The following is a 23981-nucleotide window of genomic DNA, read 5'->3' on the forward strand; positions in this document are numbered from 1 at the left end:
TTTTTTGCTATTGTACAGCGATGCGGAATATGTTGGCACTTTATAAATAAATGTTAATAATAATAATAAAGAATCTCATATAATGAAGTTGCAGCCAGATAGACCTACTATTAGAGGTGCTTAGAATGCATTCTAACCTTGGGAAAGACTTGCAAGGTAGGTATAGTAACACAGTAGCATAGGAAGTTAGGTTGAAAAAAAGACACACGTCCACCAAGTTCAACCATAATGCCTATATATAACCTGCCTAACTGCCAGTTGATCCCGAGGAAGGAATCCCAGGTCACCACCAGGTCAGTATTTTACTAGCCTAGCCGGCAAAACACCAGCCAAGGTTGGGCTGGTAAAATTTAGCCCCTGGCACACCCACCAAAACCCTCAACCCAAGCCAATCCTACCTTTTCCCTTCCACAATCTCCTATTTATCCGCCCTCTAGCTGTCCATCTCATCATAGCTTAGATTGTAAGCTCCATTGGCACAGGAACTGATGGGAATGTGACAGGGACATTAGATTGTAAGCTCCACTGGGGCAGGGACTGATGGGAATGTGATAGGGACCTTAGATTGTAAGCTCACTGGGGCAGGGACTGATGGGAATGTGATAGGGACATTAGATTGTAAGCTCACTGGGGCAGGGACTGATGGGAATGGGATAGGGACCTTAGATTGTAAGCTCACTGGGGCAGGGACTGATGGGAATGTGATAGGGACCTTAGATTGTAAGCTCACTGGGGCAGGGGCTGATGGGAATGGGATAGGGACCTTAGATTGTAAGCTCACTGGGGCAGGGGCTGATGGGAATGGGATAGGGACCTTAGATTGTAAGCTCAATGGGGCAGGGGCTGATGGGAATGTGATAGGGACCTTAGATTGTAAGCTCACTGGGGCAGGGACTGATGGGAATGGGATAGGGACCTTAGATTGTAAGCTCACTGGGGCAGGGGCTGATGGGAATGGGATAGGGACCTTAGATTGTAAGCTCACTGGGGCAGGGGCTGATGGGAATGGGATAGGGACCTTAGATTGTAAGCTCACTGGGGCAGGGACTGATGGGAATGGGATAGGGACCTTATATTGTAAGCTCACTGGGGCAGGGGCTGATGGAAATGTGATAGGTACCTTAGATTGTAAGCTCAACTGGGGCAGTGACTGATGGGAATGTGATAGGGACCTTAGATTGTAAGCTCACTGGGGCAGGGGCTGATGGGAATGGGATAGGGACCTTAGATTGTAAGCTCACTGGGGCAGGGGCTGATGGAAATGTGATAGGTACCTTAGATTGTAAGCTCACTGGGGCAGGGACTGATGGGAATGTGATAGGGACCTTAGATTGTAAGCTCCACTGGGGCAGGGACTGATGGGAATGTGATAGGGACCTTAGATTGTAAGCTCCACTGGGGCAGGGACTGATGGGAATGGGATAGGGACCTTAGATTGTAAGCTCACTGGGACAGGGACTGATGGGAATGTGATAGGGACCTTAGATTGTAAGCTCACTGGGGCAGGGACTGATGGGAATGTGATAGGGACCTTAGATTGTAAGCTCACTGGGGCAGGGACTGATGGGAATGTGATAGGGACCTTAGATTGTAAGCTCACTGGGGCAGGGGCTGATGGGAATGGGATAGGGACCTTAGATTGTAAGCTCACTGGGGCAGGGACTGATGGGAATGGGATAGGGACCTTAGATTGTAAGCTCACTGGGGCTGGGACTGATGGGAATGGGATAGGGACCTTAGATTGTAAGCTCACTGGGGCAGGGACTGATGGGAATGGGATAGGGACCTTAGATTGTAAGCTCACTGGGGCAGGGGCTGATGGGAATGGGATAGGGACCTTAGATTGTAAGCTCACTGGGGCTGGGACTGATGGGAATGGGATAGGGACCTTAGATTGTAAGCTCACTGGGGCAGGGGCTGATGGGAATGGGATAGGGACCTTAGATTGTAAGCTCACTGGGGCAGGGGCTGATGGGAATGGGATAGGGACCTTAGATTGTAAGCTCACTGGGGCAGGGGCTGATGGGAATGGGATAGGGACCTTAGATTGTAAACTCACTGGAGCAGGAACTGATGGGAATGTGATAGGGACTTAGATTGTAAGCTCCATTGGCACGGGAATGATGGTTACTTGGCCATTCTAAACACAGATGATCTAATCTCATTCTCTGAGTTGTAGGGTTACTAATAGAACACTAATTTGTTTCATTAAAAAGTACCTTGGAGCCAGATGGAAAATATAAGGCCCACAGATATAATAGGCATTCATATAATGGCTACCTTGGTGAAGGATGGGGCAATGCATATAATTTGGAGATTTTTATTGGATTAGTGCAGGGAATTGTAGCACTTACAATAGGCTTCTAGGAATTGTTGTATTTCTCTCAATCTCTAACACATGTTGTTCTGTTACTTCATAGAAAGGCTCTAACCCCTGGCAGAACTGAGTTAGTTCAGCCCTCAGGCTCGTTTCAGCAAATAAGTAGCAAACAACACCGCCCCTTGCTGGCAGCACTCGTTGCATCTCAATCAGCTGGTGTAGGACATGGGTTTGTGCAGATACAGGATCAGTTCCAAACAGGTCAAGGTCAAAACAGTACATGCCTTGCCCTAGGGGCACCGGGAATGGAGAGCAGCCCAAGCTGAGGAACCCACAGGAGGTGCAGGAGAGAGCAGATGGGCTTGGGCAGTTAGATGAGTGAAGAAGATGAAGTTGATTGGATGCAGATGGGTCCTGGTGTGACTCAGGGGTGTTGGATTTAGTTACATGGGAGCCAAAACAGATCTCATTGGCATCACTAGCTCTGGGGGATCTCAATAAAGCAGAGGGTTGGGAATAGAGCCAGACAACTCCCCGTTGGAGTAATAACTCTAGGTTGGACCTGTGGGTGGAGTAAGGAATCCAACTGTGGATGAGAAGCCCCTTGGGAAGCAGCCCCTCCATAGTGCAGGGATCCTCAAACAGATGTAGAACCTCAGAAGGACTCAGGGCCACAAGAGGTCTTCTCCCACCTACACCCTCCAGCCGGCCCTCCAGCAACTTGATCTTTTCCTCCATCTGCTCATAGGGAATTACCACTGAGATCACTGCCTAAAGAAAAGATAGAAAATGGGCACCAAGTTATGAAAAGCCCCTCGATATTTATCCACCAAATAAAGTGGTAACCATGTCTGACTGCTTCTGGTAACAGAACAGGTATTTGCTCGGTCAAAGAAAGACCTAAAGGGGTGGTTGACCTTGACATTAAATTTTAGTATGTTAGAGAATGTCCTATCCCTAGCAACTACACAACTGGTCTTCATTATTTATTTTCTATTAGTTTTGGACTATTTGTTCTCTTCTATATCTTTCCAGCTTTCTAATGGGGGTCGCTGACCCCGGCAGTCGAAAAACTATTGCTCTGTGAGGCTCCAGTTTGATTGTTATTGTAACTTTTTATGACCTATCTTTGTATTCAGCCCTACTCCTATTCGTCTTCCAGTCTCTCATTCTAACCACCGCTTGGTTACTAAGGTAAAAAAGTCCCTAGCAACTGGACAGCTGCTGAACAAGTACTCCATGTATTATTTCTTGCAAAGAACAGCAGAAAGATAATCAACTTCAGTACTATATCGAAGAGACTAGAAAGTCAATGTAGAATACCAGCTAGGAGCAGCAGAAGATACCTTAGAATGGACATGTTGGTATTTTCTCAGTGCTCCCTGTGGGGTTTCATCCGTTCCTAGAAAGAGAGTTCTGGTGACCTCTGGGTGGTTAGTGCGGAGGGTGTCAAGAAGAAACTCCCGAATTACCCCGACTAACCCATGACTTCTCATCCAGGGGGCAACACGAAGACTATCTAGCACCGCTGTTCTACCTCCATCTACCAGCACAAACAACAGAAAGCCCACCTGTAATTATAAGGGAAAACATTTAGTTGGCAAAATGTCCTGACCAGTAGGGTTCAAGCTTTGTCTTTGTTCACTAACTCCACCCCCTCTACTCACCACTTTTCCCTCAGACTTGGCCACGAACATCTTCCGCTGAGGATCAGCCAACCACTCGTGGTACCTGAACGGCAGAGGATCCGCCCCATTGTATATTCCTTTTGAGATGGACATTAACTCATTATAGTCACTGGCAGTGGCAGGAACAATCTTTAGATCTGAAACGGAATTTCCAGACATGGCGAAACAGTCTCCTTGTCACCTGTGCCAACTGAAGAGATAATAATGAGCCCCAACGAGGAACTAAAGGGGACAAATGGACTACAGGAGCAACTGAAATGTAGAGGTAACCATGGTCACAACTCACACTATATCTATCAGCACAGTCTCCTCCATCTGTGTGTAGCACATAGAACTAAATATGAATAAAGGTGCAAAATTAGCACCTGGACCCATGATGTTCTGTAAGCCAACCCAAATTACAGAAGCTCCTTCTTACTTCTCAATAAGGAAAGGGGGAAAGTGCACAAAAAGCAAGAAGATAGTGCTCGATAGAGTGAGGAACCTCACTTGCTGTGCTGTGTACAGAAAGGCTATTACATGGACCCTTATACACTAGGGCAAAAAGTGTCGGTGCTCACTAGATACCCTTGATATAGATCATGAAGTATGCATAGCCTCATTTCCAGAGCCACATTCAGCGGTATCCTGGTGGGTACTGTAGCCAGGTAATCACAAGATGCCCATGTTCATAAAGGCATATATCAGCCTAAGTCTTGCTTCTCCCAATTTCATGGTCAAAATTGATCAACAAAAATGTCATATTGAGGAGTACAAAATATGGGAAGCTATGGCTTAAACATAATCTCTATCCCTTATCTCTTATTCCCAATGAGTTTATTCCCTTACTGGCTGAGGACGTTCTGGTATCTGTAACCTATGCCCTGGGGGGAGGGATGTGTTCCCATAGGCTGAGGGATAGTATGACTAGTTCCTGTCAGTAGTCTTTGGACTCCACCTGGTGCTGGAGAGACCCCCATGAAGAATACTCCTGCCCTAAAGGATGTCAACCCTTTAGTAAAGTTGGGTTTGGCAAGGGGTTCAGTGCAAGATGGGGGTATATAAAGGCAGTCTCTGCTGGGGGGGGGTCTATGGGATTAAGTCGTACCTTTAATTAATACAGAAAGCTAAGCCTGTATTGGCGAAAACTACATGGGTGCTCTAAACATATTTAAGCAAGAGTATTGTACATATAAACAGTGTGTCCCATGACTTTATTTGAATGCTGCTTAAACCAAACATGGCACGGGGACTCCGGATCAGTATTATACATACAAACATGGCATTGGGTTTATTTAATGGTTAAGTGATTCCATTTTCTCTGTAATAATAAAACAGTACCTGTACCTGATCCCAACTAAGATATAATTACCCCTTATTGGGGGCAGAACAGCCCTATTGGGTTTATTTAATGGTTAAATGATTCCCTTTTCTCTGTAATAATAAAACAGTACCTGTACTTGATCCCAACTAAGATATAATTACCCCTTATTGGGGGCAGAACAGCCCTATTGGGTTTATTTAATGGTTAAATGATTCCCTTTTCTCTGTAATAATAAAACAGTACCTGTACTTGATCCCAACTAAGATATAATTACCCCTTATTGGGGCAGAACAGCCCTATTGGGTTTATTTCATGGTTAAATGATTCCCTTTTCTCTGTAATAATAAAACAGTACCTGTACTTGATCCCAACTAAGATATAATTACCCCTTATTGGGGGCAGAACAGTCCTATTGGGTTTATTTCATGGTTAAATGATTCCCTTTTCTCTGTAATAATAAAACAGTACCTGTACTTGATCCCAACTAAGATATAATTACCCCTTATTGGGGGCAGAACAGCCCTATTGGGTTTATTTAATGGTTAAATGATTCCCTTTTCTCTGTAATAATAAAACAGTACCTGTACTTGATCCCAACTAAGATATAATTACCCCTTATTGGGGGCAGAACAGCCCTATTGGGTTTATTTCATGGTTAAATGATTCCCTTTTCCCTGTAATAATAAAACAGTACCTGTACTTGATCCCAACTAAGATATAATTACCCCTTATTGGGGCAGAACAGCCCTATTGGGTTTATTTCATGGTTAAATGATTCCCTTTTCTCTGTAATAATAAAACAGTACCTGTACTTGATCCCAACTAAGATATAATTACCCCTTATTGGGGGCAGAACAGTCCTATTGGGTTTATTTCATGGTTAAATGATTCCCTTTTCTCTGTAATAATAAAACAGTACCTGTACTTGATCCCAACTAAGATATAATTACCCCTTATTGGGGGCAGAACAGTCCTATTGGGTTTATTTCATGGTTAAATGATTCCCTTTTCTCTGTAATAATAAAACAGTACCTGTACTTGATCCCAACTAAGATATAATTACCCCTTATTGGGGCAGAACAGCCCTATTGGGTTTATTTCATGGTTACATGATTCCCTTTTCTCTGTAATAATAAAACAGTACCTGTACTTGATCCCAACTAAGATATAATTACCCCTTATTGGGGGCAAAACAATCCTATTGGGTTTATTTCATGTTTAAATGATTTTTAGCAGACAAGTTATGGAGATCCAAATTACAGAAAGATCCCTTATCCAGAAAACCCAAGATCCCAAGCATTCTGGATAATAGAGCCAATGCCTGTACAGTATATTTCTATTACCAAAACAATACACCACCTGATTTATATGCCATGAAATGTGTATGCACTAACTTCCATTTGGGGTCCCTAAATGCCACATACTTTGGTCATCTTATACACAGTGGGCATCAAACTGTTCAGTGGACCCCTGGCTTTCATATTTAGTATGTGTTTTCTTGGTACCTAATGCTATGTGGGAGATATGATGCTCGAAAGTGGAAGCTCTGAGGCAATTTTGAAAGACATTAAAAGACATGAAAGCCATAGTTACCTATTTTGGATTCGGCAGAATGTGTACTTTTCAATAATATATGGTTTCCTGGGGTTGGTATGCCGTATTCTGCTGTAATACTTTGAAAATTTGGTCATTAACTGTTGGGAATTTTTGATCTATAGAAGTCAGAAATCTCCATAAAACTATACATATCAGGTATTGGCACGTTCAGGAGACATCTGGTATTTTGTGTAACTGAAATGTGCTGGCACTTATAGGCTTAAATGGCAAAGTGAATTATTTGCTATGTAAACAGTGTAATTTAATAATAAAAGTTACACCATAAATATCATGACAGAATCCCTTTAACATACGGCACCAGCTCCCTAACCCAATTAAACAAGCCAGGGTGCAGATAAGATAGCAGCTCTGAAATATAAGGTCACCTTGCAGCTAGCAAACCTGTACTCTGACTTATTACATAAGTGTAACCCACTGGACTTACTTGAAGTTTGTAGAGCTTTGTTCTGAGTCGCTAAGAAAGGGAGTGTGAGGGGAACCTTCCCATCACCTACAGCTACGAGCTGCGCGCTAGAGGAGTCACCTGATTGGCTACAGCTCATGTTTGCACAGACAGGCAATGCTCAGAGAATAAACAAACAAATGCGGTCATATAATAAACTGCCTAAAGTTTGCTATCAGTTACTTGAAAACACACATATGATTGGTTGCTTTGGGGTACTACATGCAGATAACTTAGCCCATAAGTGTTCAAAGAGGCTCTGGAAAACAATCTTGCACACAGATATCCCTCTGCATATAAATGTCTTCTAACCACAAGAGGGACAACAATCCACCCCAAGTTCTCCAACTATCAGATACAGATCCCCCTTGCCCCCAATGACCTGGGCCAGCTGAAACATCTGAAACTAATTGCTGAACCGTAGCTAGATACCACCTTCCTCTCCCATCCATAAAAATCCTGAGGGGGTATAGGGGTAACATGCTTATGGACACCCTATAGGCAGGCTGGTAAGGCACATAGATCATTGGGCATTTTGTAAGCAGACTGAGAGCTGACCGACATGTCAACTCCCTATCTCCTTCTGGTCAAATGAAGTAATGTTCTTGGTGGGATAAATATCCCAAGGGCTTAAAACCCCAATTCTTAGGATGCTTTAATGGCAAAACTAATGCTTTCCCATGGCTAAAAAGGGAACTCACTCCAATGGGAGCACAAACAGAAGTAGAAGGATAAAGCTGGCTACAGGGGTGGGAATGGGCTTCTAAAGCTTTTGGAAGGGTTCTTCTTATGGGGCAGTGAGGTGGCTAACATGGAGTTGGACAGTAGACTCCAGATCCCAAAAATCCTTGGGCTGAAGCAATAGTGCCACATTGTGTGGATTCTTGAGCAGAATATCTCTCAGTAATAACATATATCTCTCACTATAGCTCCACATTTACTTTCCTGTCCGCACCAGTCATTCGTAGAAGGCACTGCTTGAGTTATAAGGGTAAGGACTTTCCACTGGCAACAATCTATGACGGGCGACTGAACCGATCCGTGGGTTCTTACCCTAAGCCAACCAAGAAATGCCCTCTAGCGGAGCAACAAAATCTTGAATTCTTCAGTTGAATAATGTTGTCTGTAACAAAGAACTTCAAAAACATAACCTTGGTCAGGCTCTGGAGTTAATTAATGGTGTTGGCAGTAGTCACAAGTTTTATGATTCACACTCTTAAATACAATATTACGGTATCCCAGAGACCCTAGCTATGGATCACCACTAAACTCCTATGTGAGAATATAGGATTAGAGCTCTGAAGGGTTATATAGAACAGGACGCAGATATTTTTATTTCAAAAACCCTCAAAAGCTCATTAGCCCTGTAGGGTAGTAGTATTATTTTTTCATAAATCTGCAACTGCCTTAATAACCTTTCCAGCACTTTCAACATTCATTGGAAGTTGTGTTTCTGGCTTTTCCTCCTGTTATAGCCAACCCTATCCCAAGCTAAAAGTGACCGTACATCCTAAGATCCGATCGATTGGCGAGGTCGGCAACTGAGTGGATCTTCTCCTGAAATCCCCACCTATGGGTGGGCGATATTGGGCTAATTCGGTTGTTTGTCCCTGGGGCCAAACAATTGAATTAGAATGGTGGGTATGGGTGCCCATTGGTTCAGGGACTGCATGGACGAGGCGGTGCAGTCCCCGATCCAACATAAAATCAAATCGAGATCTGGCCGATTTCAGGTCAGATGTTGGTCGGGCAGGTTTATCATTAGTGGCCATACACGGGCCGATTCTAGCTGCCCATATTGGTCCCTTAGACCATTCTGGCAGCTTATGGGCCCCTGTATGGCCACTAACGATGAACCTGCCCGACCAACATCTGACCTGAAATCGGCCAGATCTCAATCGGTCCGTTTGATTGTACATTGGATCAGGGACCACACCGGCTCGTTGATGCAGTCCCAGAACCAACGGACGCCCATACCCACCATTCTAATTCAATCGTTTGGCCCCAGGGACAAACAACCAAAATAGCCTGATATCGCCCACCCATAGGTGGGGATTTCAGGAGAAGATCCACTCAATTGCTGACCTCGCCTCACCTAAATTGGCATTCATAATGTTTGCCTGAAGTTATATCATTTCAACAGAAAGGTAACAGTGCAATGTAACTTGGGAAGAAAGGTGCTGAGGTAAAGTAACCATTAGTGGGAGGTGCCTATGTAATGCCTCCAACCTGAAATCTTGTCTGTCTCCTCTAAAGCACAGCAATTATGGCACAAAATAGAACACAAAATGACATTTTTGCAAATATGTAGTACATTTTCCCATCAGTCCAAAATTTCTGGAGTTGTTTTCTCTATACCTAAAGATACCCAACATGAGTTTCTCCACTGATACTTGGACTATCACAGACTAAGGGCAGATTTCTCAGTTAATATATAAAAACGTCTATTCGTTCCATAGGAATGAATAGAATGTGTGTGACCAATACTGCACATCTACCCTTATCCCCGACACCAGTTTGATATGGACTGGATGAACGTGGACTTTATTATGGTTAAAGTGATGCGATCACCCCCAACTCTTTGGTCTAAACTAGTTCTCTTTGAGTGCTTATGCTTTAGGAAGTTTGGATCTTCCTGCCCCCACTAGCTTGACTACTCATAGTGACTCCCTGGTGGAACAATGGGTCCATTTCAAAACCCACAACTGTCTTCTGAACACCACCCTTTTGTCTTAGGAAAGTCCTTGACCCTCAGTAACCACCAGTGGCTCTTTCCCAGTCCCTTACCTGTCTCTTCTTCAGGTTGAGCATTTTGGCAAATGCTTCAGTGAATTTGGACTCCAGAACCTCATTCTCGATGTCTCTGCAGAGTTTATTCATGCAAACAACGTGGATGTAAAAGTTCTAACGGTACATTTTCCCTTTATTTTCCGTGCCAACGGTACATATAACAACTACGGTTCCTTATCTCATTTCCAGATCAGATTTACAGGCAAACTTTCCTTATCTCGGCCGCTCAGACACCCTTGGAACACAGCCAGCCGCCTTCCTAAGGAAACTGCCAATCATTTGCACTCTTTAAGCATTACATATACATATAAAACTCAAAAGCCGTGAAGAGGCTGAAATTATCCTCAGAAATGGTTCTTTGTGACGTGACTGGTGTGACATGACTCATGTTGCCCATTTACTAACAGTGGGGGAATTTGCACTTGGGCAGTAACTACTGACATTCAGTTATTGCTTTTTATTATTCTTCCCGCTGCTGGATGAAAATAACCTAACGACTGATTGGCTGCTTTGTGGAAATGCCCAGGTATGAATTTGCTCACTGATTACTGATTATACTTGATGAATACAGGACATATATAACACAACTGGTCAGTTTTGCTCCAGCGGAGTAACCCCTAGCAACCAGTTAGTTGACCAATAATATATTTAAAAGGATTCAGAATATTCTCAATTCTCTAAAGTGAATTCCACTTTAGAACACACTCTGTTAATAAAATGCTAGTTATGCTCATTATTATAGTCATCTCACTGATCGGGCACTAAGCAAACTTGTGTGATGCTACATGTGACCAGGGCCGGAACTAGGGGTAGGCAGAAGAGGCAGCTGCCTAGGGCGCAAACAATGGGGGGCGCCAGGCAGGAACCTCTCCTGCCTACCCCTAGCTCCTTTTTCATTGCCCCCGCCGCTTGTCAATACGAGGTGGGGGCAATGAACTATCGCCTAACCACGGGCGGAAGGTGCAGGGGAGAGGTGGCCGACCCTGTTGCCTAGGGCGCCCGGTAGGCTTGGCCTGCCACTGCGTGTGACATTCACATCATGTCTTTTTGACCATAGAATTTTATCTGGACTTTATATCCCGGCTGTTTCATTTGTCTACACTCTCTGGACCCTCTCTAAACTCTAATTAGAGTCTGTAGCCAGTCCTAAGGTCTAGTTGGATAAGTTTGTTGTGCTATATACACTTAAGAGCCCATCTTGAAGGTCAACTAAGATGGCATTTGGGGTGAAAAGTCATTTAATGTCCTGGACCAGGGATCCCCGACCTTTTTTACTCATGAGCCACACTCGGATGTAAAAAATGTTGATGAACCGCACAAGCATGAAAAAGGTTCTTGGGGATGCCCAATAAGGGCTGTGGTTGGCCAGTCCTAAGGTCTAGTTGGATCAGGGCTGTGGTTGGTGCTTGGAGTAAAACTGTGTCTCTGTGCTTCCAAAACTTGTCTCCAAGCCAGAAATGTAAAAATGGCCACCTACTTTTGGCCACTGGGCGCAACATCAATGGGGTTGGTGAGCAACATGCTGCCCACAAGCGACTGGTTGGGCATCACTGTCCTGGATATTCTCGGAACTATGGCTGAATGACAAATATCTTTTAAAGATATTAGGTTGGGGGCTTTGACCTAGATGGGTTTGAACTAAAAATGCCCAACATCCTCTGGTCTATATTGACTCTGGTGGCATCTCTTGTAAAGGCCCAAGAAAGTGGTGACAAAATTCCAGATGGAAAAAAAATGAAATCACTTATATGTGGGTTGGGCAAGTAGGTTTTTATTGGTGTCTAGTATCTTGGAATAATGTGTGCTGACAAATTTGGTTGCGACTACTAGATATCCTGCTCTAGGACAAGTTGCTTATTCCATAGAGGAAATGGGGTAATCCCTTGGCAGAACTGAGTAAGCACAGCTTCAAGACTCTTTTCTGCATACAAGAAGCAAATAACACCACCCCCTGTGGGTAGTAAACGCACTCCTTCAATCAGCTGGTGTAGGACATGGGCTTGTGCAGCAATAGGATCAGTTCCAAACAGGTCAATGTCAAACCGATGCATACCATCTCCTAGGGGCACAGAGTAGGGAGGGGTGCCCAGGCTAAGGAACTCAGATGAAGGAGAAATGGCATCACTGGTATTTCTGGATTTAGAGGTTTTGGCAGAGTCACTTGTCTCTTCACAGTGTTCAGAATGGAACCAGACAACTCCTCTTTGTAGCAACAACTCTAGGTTGGACCTGTGGGTAGATAGAGGAAGCCAACCTTGGATAAGAAGCCCCTTGGGAAGCAACACCTCGGCGGTACAGGAATTCTCAAACAAACTTAGGACTGCTTCAGGAGTAAGGACAACAAGAGGTCTTCTCCCATATGCACTCTGCACCCGATGCTTCAGCAACTTGACAGCATGGTCTAGTTGGTCATGGGGCAAGATCACTGAGACCACTGCCTAAAAGAGTGAGTTAAAGGAGAAATCAAACACAAAAATAAGAAAGAAGGCAGGCCCCAAAAAATAATTTAGGTTTCTAGTATCAGTACAGACATGGACATGTATACGAACAGAGCCTTAATGGCTCCCTATCTACGATGAATGCTAGCTCTTGAGCCCTGTAGAGCTCCTATACCATGTACCTTCAGGCAATTATGAGAGCTGATCTGCAAAAAGGCAACTTAACACATCTGTTCAAGGTAGAAGGCCATTTCAGCATTTACACTTGGGCAAAACTATGTAAGGGATTTTGATGGATGGTCAGACCCTCAGGTGAGAGATGGTTCTTGCTACCAATCAGGAACAGGACAAGGCAGGAGAAGGATAAAGTGGGCATAGACACAGGACTAGGCAGAAGCAGGACGGTCTCAGCCCAGGAACAGCACCAGGAAGGACTGAGGTATGAACAAGACCAGATGTTGAATAGGGTCTGGGGCAGGAACAGAATGAGAGAACTTACCAGCTGCTCTTCTGGCCTAGTCGTTAAGAAGATCAACCAGAAACCCGGAGGCTCCAGGCTTGAATCACAGCCACATCTTACATTCTGTTCGTGCAGATCTGTGTGAATTGCACCTTGCAGAACATCTCTGGTCTTATTCGGTAGTAGTCTAATGTTCACTTCTGGCTCAAGTGTTATGCACAGAACTGACACAAAGACTTTTTAACATTGTGGCATGTCTTGAATGAACATCAGACATGGCTTGGCACTACCATGGATTAGTGTTGCCCAAACTATACTTACTATACTTACACAAACCATGGTCCTAAAATGTGTCCCCCAGCACTGTTGGGTTGAGGGATTAAGGGGGAGAACTTACTAGTAGAGTAACAAAATGAAGGCCCAGTAATGTTGAAAAGAGAAATAAAAAATTACAATGATCAAGCTCCATCCCAACCAAGAGGGATGATTAAAAACTAGTGCTTCCAAAAACGTGTGGTTCCAAAAGTCTATTGGTTCATCTTTGTCACATGGTATAATAGAATCTATGAAGATAAAGCTCATTGCTAATTATTAACTGCCATAGACTATGTAGAGAGAGGTTTATACAGCCAAGCTATCTACTCATGGTATGAGATATGGAGTTACACGTGAATATGTGGGTCCATCGCCTACGTATTTCTCCAAACTTTTATATAATTATCTTGTACAACCTGTCTGGAATACATACTTGTTGCACCTATGTACATTTCAGAGTAAGATGTGCGGTCACAAAGGGAACATTATGAGGGGGCTTCAGGTAAATACCTTGGAATGTAACATTCGGTACTTGCTCAGCATTGAAGGCGTGGGTTCTTCTAGCCGTGTTAGGCGAATTCTGGTGACATCAGGATAATTAGAGCGCAGGTTGTCTATGCATGTCTGCTGCATTATCCCTGCCACCCCACGACCTCTCATCCTGGGTGAAACACGTAGACCTTGAAGAACAGCAGTGACACCCGCATCTACCACAACAAAGGACTCAAAGCCCACCTTATGAAGGAAAAGACCACAACCTTCAGTAGGTAGAATGCCTTCTTCTCCTATAGTATCAAGTTATATATTTATCAGCATGTACAAGGGTTGCCAAGGGGTTGGCAGGTTGTACCCCTACTCACCACTCTTCCATCGAACTTGGCCAGGAACATCCTCCGCTGAGGGTCTTCCAGCCACTCATGGTACCTAACTGGAAGATAATCCACCCCACTGTATACTCCTTCTGAGATGGACATCACCTGCTCATAGTCACGGGCAGTGGCAGGACGAACCTGTATGTCTTGTGGAGTTGGCCGAGACATGGCAAACACTGCCTTCACCTGTAGTCACTCACACAAAATGAACTTTCCCCTTAAAAGCAAAGGTCTCGGAACGTAACAAACCAAAGTCTAAGATCCCTCCTCTTATTGTGCAACGTGCACTGCTTACAGAATACAATAATAATTCAAAGGGCACAATATAGTGCCTTCCTTTCAAGAACTTTCTAATACATTCTTACTGAAGCAAAGATAGATTAGTAGGAGTGAGTAACCAGGGTTATCTTTAGTGGTGAGGCCCTGGGGCAAATCCTTAAGGACTTCATTGTTTGAGAAAGCATTTAGGGTGTGTCAAATCAGATTCAATATTGATATTAGAGAGCTACGCAGGGGTCTAGAACACTAGGCCACCAAACAAGGCTTGATTTTGTTAGCTATTGTTATTACTGTAATAAGAAGGGAGATGACCATTTAGAGCTCCCTTGGCAGTGGTGGGTTTATTGGGTGTGGTTATGGTATGGGTGGGATGGCAAAAGGTTTAGTGAATAGAACATGGGTGAGCTTTTATGTATTAACCTCTAAACTCACATTTTGATAAATCTGCCCCTTAATAAGAGCCCCAATGTGCAAAAATTTGACTGTGATAACACACGCCCCTGGGTACAGCAGGTACTCGGCAGTCAGAAGTCTCTCTGTCCCACACTTCTCTACCTATTTTTATATTAGTCCAGGAGAGCTGTCCTTACGAACATTTTGCACCTTTCCTTCTCATTGGTGGTTTCAAAGCCCCCAACAAGGTCCTCAGCTCTGATGCATGCTGGGTAATGTAGTCCTGTCCATACAAACTCTATATAAGGAGATGCAGGTTAGTTGTGGTGAGTTTCTGTTCATGTTTCTTCAATCCGCCGCCCCTCCATCTTTTGTATGTAGATATTACCTGCTAATGGAACTCTCTGGGGTTCCTCTTGGACCAACCTTCCCAAACCATTGGAAGGTAGACCCAGCCTGAAGGCCACTTGAGGTGAGCTTTGAAGACTGATGCTTATTTACGGTCTTAGTATCTATCATAATTCTTTTGTTCATAATATATATAGGGGGAGATTTACTAATCCACAAACAGTCCGAAGGCGTCCGAATGCGTTTTTTTGTAATGATCTGTATTTTTGCGACTTTTTCGTCGCCGTCGTGACGTTTTCGTATGTCCCGCGATTTTTTCGTATACTTTCCGCGACTTTTTTGTCACCGTCACGAAAAAATCGGATTGGTTTTTCCGGCGTTTAATATCGTGCAATACAAAAAAATCGCGACGACGGCGAAATAATCGCGCAAAATACGATAAAGTCGCAACGGCGCCGAAACAGTTGCGACAAATATGAAAAAGTCGCAAAATTTTCGTTTCCAATACGATTTTTTCCCTTTCGGGATTCGGATTCGTGGATTAGTAAATCTGCCCCATAGTCTCGCGTTATCGGCACTCACCAAACACAAAAAGCATTGGCCGGGTGCTGATCCACAGAACACGTCCAATACTTGAAAAGCACTCACGGCATACGATTCAATAGAATCAATTTTTTATTTAAACAAAACATCTACGCGTTTCAATCCATATACGATCGTCATCAGGATAGTGACAGGAAGTGAGGTGCAAGGTTAAATACAAACGTTATCCAATCAGTGCAAACAAACAATTACCAAGATTTAACCCCATGTATGTCATATAAAATTCCCTTGTAATGTCTCAATTGATACAATGGGCCTGATTCACTAAAGGGCGATAAAACATGCGCTATTTTTAGTGTGCGCTAAAATTTTTACCGCGTCTTAATTTTGGCCATTTTTCACACGATTCACTATAAGCATACTTGCGTTTTTTTACGCGCAATATTGCATGCGTTATTTAACTCGCGAATACTATTTCAATGCGGTATTTGCCGGTACATGCGCTAAATTACGTGAATAGTCGCCGCATATGAATGGTAGCATAGAAATAGTGTATAAAAATTGTCGCTGCATATAAATGGTGTATATAAATATTAGCCACATATAAATGGTAGCATATAAATGGTAGCATATAAATAGTAGCATATAAATAGTAGCCGCATATAAATAGTAGCATATAAATAGTAGCATATAAATATTAGCCACATATAAATAGTAGCCACGTATAAATGGTAGCATATAAATAGTAGCATATAAATAGTAGCCACATATAAATGGTAGCATATAAATAGTAGCATATAAATATTAGCCACATATAAATAGTAGCCACGTATAAATGGTAGCATATAAATAGTAGCATATAAATAGTAGCCACATATAAATGGTAGCATATAAATAGTAGCATATAAATATTAGCCACATATAAATAGTAGCCGCATATAAATAGTAGCCACTAGTGATGAGCAAATGTGTTCTGGTTTCTTTAGTGAAAAATTAGCAAATCTTTCGAAAGATCCACGAAACGGCAAAAATCTTGTGCGGGCAAAAAAATTGTTGCCCGTGACTTTTATTTTTTGACGGTTGTATCAATTTTTGGATGTGCGGTGAATTTTTGCGTGGCGAATTTTTTCCTGCGTTTTGCCATTGGCGGATTGTTTTGTGAAACGCATGAAAAAATCCGCCGCGAAAAAATTCAACGCACGTCCAAAAATTCGCTGCGAATCCATGCCTGCCGAAACATTTCAAATAATATAATAGTTGCGCAAATGAACGCACGCCATGTTAGCCATACACGCCAATACTTGCAGAAAATTACTGTATTAATTAAAATGACCATTTCGCTGCAAACTGGCGGCTGCGTCACTCTGGGGGAAACACAGACTTGAATAAATAACACTAAGTCCATATTTTATTGCAAAAAACTCATTTACTGTACTTTTCTATAATTTTTCGCCTGCCTGTAGTAGGTGTTAATTTTCACATAGCCGAATGCGATATTTAGCGCACAAAAGTTATAGTGAATCATGCGATCGTATTCTTTTCAGCGCGGAAATGAACGCATGCGGTAAAACTAGCGCGAGAAATACCCCATGCGAAAATGCCGATTTTTCGCACGTGATAATACTATGGTGAATCGCAAATGATCGCGTCTTTTTTACCGCAAAAAAGCGCACTTTAGTGAATCAGGCCCAATGTGTATTGGTGTATTGGTCAAATAAAAAAAGGATTTTCTTTATATGTGAAAAAAGGGCACCTATATTTTTTGCTATAGTTATAAAAAGTGAATAATCACAAGGAGATTGTTAAAAACATCATACTCCAATATTACGATTACTAATATTGGAGTATGATGTTTTTAACATTCCTTTCACATAGGGAATAGGCTCAGACCCCCATTGTTCCATAGAGCTTTGTGGAGTTCTTGGGTCTTTGGGTCACCTTCAGAACCAAGCTTCAGTGTTAGCTAGCCTATCATTACATAGAATTTCTCCATCTAGAAATGGACATTTGATGATTTGTATCAGTAAAATCTTCCTGATATTTTGGAAGTCACCCGTATTTGTATCACCAGCAGGGGGCACATAAGGGGCGTGTCTAGGGTGTGGTCAGAGTGCCCTTTAGGCATAGACAATATAACCTAGATTCTGTTCCAGGGAGGATGATGCCTCGATATTCTTTTAATACTGATTCCTTAATATTATCTCTTAGGAAATCTTCCAAAATCTTCCCCTTTTTATAGGTGCACAGGTCTGTACTTACCTGGATGAAAACTGATTTGGCAATGTTTAAGAAAAAAGATCTGTAACCACTGAGGTAAGTTTGTTGGCATATACAGACTTGTGTGGCAATGGCTGTGGTACTACACCGTCTTTGAGTTGCTGTATTCCAAGGGGCTGATTAACGAAGACACGAATTCCAACCGAATTGGAAAAATTCCGATTGGAAAACAAACATTTTGCGACTTTTTCGTATTTTTGGCGTTTTTTTTGGGCGACTTTACGACTTTTCGGAAATTATCGCGACTTTTTCGTTACCAATACGATTTGCGCGAAAACACGCGAGTTTTTCGTAGCCATTCCGAAAGTTGCGCAAAATCTGGCGATTTTTTCGTAGCGTTAAAACTTGCGCGATTTTTTTTTCGTAAAAAAATCGCCAGATTTTGCGCAACTTTTGGAATGGCTACGAAAAACTCGCGTTTTCTCGCACAAATCGTATTGGTAACGAAAAAGTCGCGACAATTTTCCGAAAAAAATCGCAAAATACCGATCATTACGAAAAAAACGCAATCGGACGCATTCGGGCCGTTCGTGGGTTAGTAAATGTGCCCCCTAGTGTCCTTGTATAACATCTCATATAATATTCCAGAGCTATCAATGGATCCTTTCACTGTTTTGCTCTCCATTCTAAGCTTTATGCTCTCTATAACTTATCAAGTTGCCTTGAGATAGCAATAACTAACAACCTCAGTAGTGTTGGCAGACAGTTGATCCAATCAGAATGGCACCTTGGAGATCATTGAGAAGTTTATTCCAAACTGTGAAGATCTTGATAACAGTGAACTCTCAGATAGGTCAAAAGATCATAATATGATCCACTCCAGCAAATCTATGTGGGTACCAAAATGGAGTCTAGAAGCAGGGCTGCCAGATTTATTTTCCCAAACCAGCCAAAGCCAGTTCTAAAACCAGCCCCAAAACTAGCCAAAAGCCACATATACATATGGGTGTGTTGAACTACAACTCTCAGCAGCCCCAAGATATCCTGAGAGTTATAGCTTAAGGGTCAACTGCAGAACTGCCCCACATCCCAGTAGAAAGTAACAGTACAATCACATACCCTATAGAGCAGGGGGTAGAACTGCCCCACATCCCAGTAGAAAGTAACGGTACAATCACATACCCTATAGAGAAGGGGGTAGAACTGCCCCACATCCCAGTAGAAAGTAACGGTACAATCACATACCCTATAGAGCAGGGAGCAGGGGGTAGAACTGCCCCACATCCCAGTAGAAAGTAACAGTACAATCACATACCCTATAGAGCAGGGGGTAGAACTGCCCCACATCCCAGTAGAAAGTAACAGTACAATCACATACCCTATAGAGCAGGGGGTAGAACTGCCCCACATCCCAGTAGAAAGTAACGGTACAATCACATACCCTATAGAGAAGGGGGTAGAACTGCCCCACATCCCAGTAGAAAGTAACGGTACAATCACATACCCTATAGAGCAGGGGGTAGAACTGCCCCACATCCCAGTAGAAAGTAACAGTACAATCACATACCCTATAGAGCAGGGGGTAGAACTGCCCCACATCCCAGTAGAAAGTAACAGTACAATCACATACCCTATAGAGCAGGGAGCAGGGGGTAGAACTGCCCCACATCCCAGTAGAAAGTAACAGTACAATCACATACCCTATAGAGCAGGGAGCAGGGGGTAGAACTGCCCCACATCCCAGTAGAAAGTAACAGTACAATCACATACCCTATAGAGCAGGGGGTAGAACTGCCCCACATCCCAGTAGAAAGTAACAGTACAATCACATACCCTATAGAGCAGGGGGTAGAACTGCCCCACATCCCAGTAGAAAGTAACAGTACAATCACATACCCTATAGAGCAGGGAGCAGGGGGTAGAACTGCCCCACATCCCAGTAGAAAGTAACGGTACAATCACATACCCTATAGAGCAGGGAGCAGGGGGTAGAACTGCCCCACATCCCAGTAGAAAGTAACAGTACAATCACATACCCTATAGAGCAGGGAGCAGGGGGGTAGAACTGCCCCACATCCCAGTAGAAAGTAATGGTACAATCACATACCCTATAGAGCAGGGGGTAGAACTGCCCCACATCCCAGTAGAAAGTAATGGTACAATCACATACCCTATAGAGCAGGGGGTAGAACTGCCCCACATCCCAGTAGAAAGTAACAGTACAATCACATACCCTATAGAGCAGGGGGTAGAACTGCCCCACATCCCAGTAGAAAGTAACAGTACAGTCACATACCCTATAGAGCAGGGGGTAGAACTGCCCCACATCCCAGTAGAAAGTAACAGTACAATCACATACCCTATAGAGCAGGGAGCAGGGGGTAGAACTGCCCCACATCCCAGTAGAAAGTAACAGTACAGTCACATACCCTATAGAGCAGGGGGTAGAACTGCCCCACATCCCAGTAGAAAGTAACAGTACAATCACATACCCTATAGAGCAGGGAGCAGGGGGTAGAACTGCCCCACATCCCAGTAGAAAGTAACAGTACAATCACATACCCTATAGAGCAGGGAGCAGGGGGTAGAACTGCCCCACATCCCAGTAGAAAGTAACAGTACAGTCACATACCCTATAGAGCAGGGAGCAGGGGGTAGAACTGCCCCACATCCCAGTAGAAAGTAACAGTACAATCACATACCCTATAGAGCAGGGAGCAGGGGGTAGAACTGCCCCACATCCCAGTAGAAAGTAACAGTACAGTCACATACCCTATAGAGCAGGGAGCAGGGGGTAGAACTGCCCCACATCCCAGTAGAAAGTAACAGTACAATCACATACCCTATAGAGCAGGGAGCAGGGGGTAGAACTGCCCCACATCCCAGTAGAAAGTAACAGTACAATCACATACCCTATAGAGCAGGGAGCAGGGGGTAGAACTGCCCCACATCCCAGTAGAAAGTAATGGTACAATCACATACCCTATAGAGCAGGGAGCAGGGGGTAGAACTGCCCCACATCCCAGTAGAAAGTAACAGTACAATCACATACCCTATAGAGCATGGGGTAGAACTGCCCCACATCCCAGTAGAAAGTAACAGTACAATCACATACCCTATAGAGCAGGGAGCAGGGGGTAGAACTGCCCCACATCCCAGTAGAAAGTAACAGTACAATCACATACCCTATAGAGCAGGGAGCAGGGGGTAGAACTGCCCCACATCCCAGTAGAAAGTAACAGTACAATCACATACCCTATAGAGCAGGGGGTAGAACTGCCCCACATCCCAGTAGAAAGTAACAGTACAATCACATACCCTATAGAGCAGGGAGCAGGGGGTAGAACTGCCCCACATCCCAGTAGAAAGTAACAGTACAATCACATACCCTATAGAGCAGGGGGTAGAACTGCCCCACATCCCAGTAGAAAGTAACAGTACAATCACATACCCTATAGAGCAGGGAGCAGGGGGTAGAACTGCCCCACATCCCAGTAGAAAGTAACAGTACAATCACATACCCTATAGAGCAGGGAGCAGGGGGTAGAACTGCCCCACATCCCAGTAGAAAGTAACAGTACAATCACATACCCTATAGAACAGGTAGCAGGGGGTAGAACTGCCCCACATCCCAGTAGAAAGTAACAGTACAATCACATACCCTATAGAGCAGGGGGTAGAACTGCCCCACATCCCAGTAGAAAGTAACAGTACAATCACATACCCTATAGAGCAGGGGGTAGAACTGCCCCACATCCCAGTAGAAAGTAACAGTACAATCACATACCCTATAGAGCAGGGGGTAGAACTGCCCCACATCCCAGTAGAAAGTAACAGTACAATCACATACCCTATAGAGCAGGGGGTAGAACTGCCCCACATCCCAGTAGAAAGTAACGGTACAATCACATACCCTATAGAGCAGGGAGCAGGGGGTAGAACTGCCCCACATCCCAGTAGAAAGTAACGGTACAATCACATACCCTATAGAGCAGGGAGCAGGGGGTAGAACTGCCCCACATCCCAGTAGAAAGTAACAGTACAATCACATACCCTATAGAGCAGGGAGCAGGGGGTAGAACTGCCCCACATCCCAGTAGAAAGTAACAGTACAATCACATACCCTATAGAGCAGGGAGCAGGGGGTAGAACTGCCCCACATCCCAGTAGAAAGTAACAGTACAATCACATACCCTATAGAGCAGGGAGCAGGGGTAGAACTGCCCCACATCCCAGTAGAAAGTAACAGTACAATCACATACCCTATAGAGCAGGGAGCAGGGGTAGAACTGCCCCACATCCCAGTAGAAAGTAACAGTACAATCACATACCCTATAGAGCAGGGGTAGAACTGCCCCACATCCCAGTAGAAAGTAACAGTACAATCACATACCCTATAGAGCAGGGGGTAGAACTGCCCCACATCCCAGTAGAAAGTAACAGTACAATCACATACCCTATAGAGCAGGGGGTAGAACTGCCCCACATCCAGTAGAAAGTAACAGTACAATCACATACCCTATAGAGCAGGGGGTAGAACTGCCCCACATCCAGTAGAAAGTAACAGTACAATCACATACCCTATAGAGCAGGGGGTAGAACTGCCCCACATCCCAGTAGAAAGTAACAGTACAATCACATACCCTATAGAGCAGGGGGTAGAACTGCCCCACATCCCAGTAGAAAGTAACAGTACAATCACATACCCTATAGAGGCAGGGGGTAGAACTGCCCCACATCCCAGTAGAAAGTAACAGTACAATCACATACCCTATAGAGCAGGGAGCAGGGGGTAGAACTGCCCCACATCCCAGTAGAAAGTAACAGTACAATCACATACCCTATAGAGCAGGGAGCAGGGGGTAGAACTGCCCCACATCCCAGTAGAAAGTAACAGTACAATCACATACCCTATAGAGCAGGGGGTAGAACTGCCCCACATCCCAGTAGAAAGTAACAGTACAATCACATACCCTATAGAGCAGGGGGTAGAACTGCCCCACATCCCAGTAGAAAGTAACAGTACAATCACATACCCTATAGAGCAGGGGGTAGAACTGCCCCACATCCCAGTAGAAAGTAACAGTACAATCACATACCCTATAGAGCAGGGGGTAGAACTGCCCCACATCCCAGTAGAAAGTAACAGTACAATCACATACCCTATAGAGCAGGGGGTAGAACTGCCCCACATCCCAGTAGAAAGTAACAGTACAATCACATACCCTATAGAGCAGGGGGTAGAACTGCCCCACATCCCAGTAGAAAGTAACAGTACAATCACATACCCTATAGAGCAGGGAGCAGGGGGTAGAACTGCCCCACATCCCAGTAGAAAGTAACAGTACAATCACATACCCTATAGAGCAGGGAGCAGGGGGTAGAACTGCCCCACATCCCAGTAGAAAGTAACAGTACAATCACACACCCTATAGCATACCCCCCAACTGTCCCGCTTTTCGCGGGACAGTCCCGGTTTTTACAGCGCGTCCCGCTGTCCCGGATTGTTCAATGAATGTCCCGCATTACGGAAATGCAGAACATTCATTAAACTATCCAGGCCAGCGGGACGCGCTGGCTGCAGCGCAGTGCTCCGGCTCCGTCTCTTCTTTGGCTCCTGCTCCTTATTTGCTCCTCGTACGGCGGCGACAGGTCCTTTTATAAGGTTGTGCCCGTGCGCACGTGTGATGTCACACGTACGCACGGGCGCAACCTTATAAAAGGTCCTGTCGCCACCGTACGAGGAGCCGAATTAGGAGCAGGAGCCCAAGAAGTCTATGGGGGCATTTTCTATTGGAGGTACTCACTATGGGGGCAATTGGGGGGCACTGTGTATGGGGGACACTGTATGGGGGGACACTGTGTAAGGAGGGCTAATGTGTATGGGGGGCACTGTGTATGGGGGGCACTGTGTATGGGGGCACTGTATGGGGGCACTGTGTAAGGAGGGCTAATG

The 23981-nt window shown here is 44.3% G+C and overlaps 2 protein-coding genes across 2 annotated transcripts; both read right to left on the reverse strand.

The window, feature by feature from the left end:
• Positions 1 to 2306: 2306 nt before the first annotated feature.
• Positions 2307 to 7451, reverse strand: LOC100490911 (histidine N-acetyltransferase). Its single transcript, XM_031899504.1, has 4 exons — positions 7353 to 7451; positions 3988 to 4198; positions 3667 to 3891; positions 2307 to 3091 (listed from the first exon to the last, which is right to left on the reverse strand). The coding sequence occupies exons 2-4, from the start codon at positions 4165 to 4167 to the stop codon at positions 2351 to 2353; spliced, it is 1146 nt and encodes a 381-aa protein (XP_031755364.1). The 5' UTR covers positions 4168 to 4198; positions 7353 to 7451; the 3' UTR covers positions 2307 to 2350.
• Positions 7452 to 11909: 4458 nt separating this feature from the next.
• On the reverse strand, positions 11910 to 15407 carry LOC100145100 (histidine N-acetyltransferase). Its single transcript, XM_004919083.4, has 3 exons — positions 14234 to 15407; positions 13884 to 14108; positions 11910 to 12598 (listed from the first exon to the last, which is right to left on the reverse strand). The coding sequence occupies exons 1-3, from the start codon at positions 14411 to 14413 to the stop codon at positions 11987 to 11989; spliced, it is 1017 nt and encodes a 338-aa protein (XP_004919140.2). The 5' UTR covers positions 14414 to 15407; the 3' UTR covers positions 11910 to 11986.
• Positions 15408 to 23981: the final 8574 nt, after the last annotated feature.

This window comes from Xenopus tropicalis, chromosome 3 (assembly GCF_000004195.4).
Source record: "Xenopus tropicalis strain Nigerian chromosome 3, UCB_Xtro_10.0, whole genome shotgun sequence".
Taxonomy (NCBI): Eukaryota; Metazoa; Chordata; class Amphibia; order Anura; family Pipidae; genus Xenopus; species Xenopus tropicalis.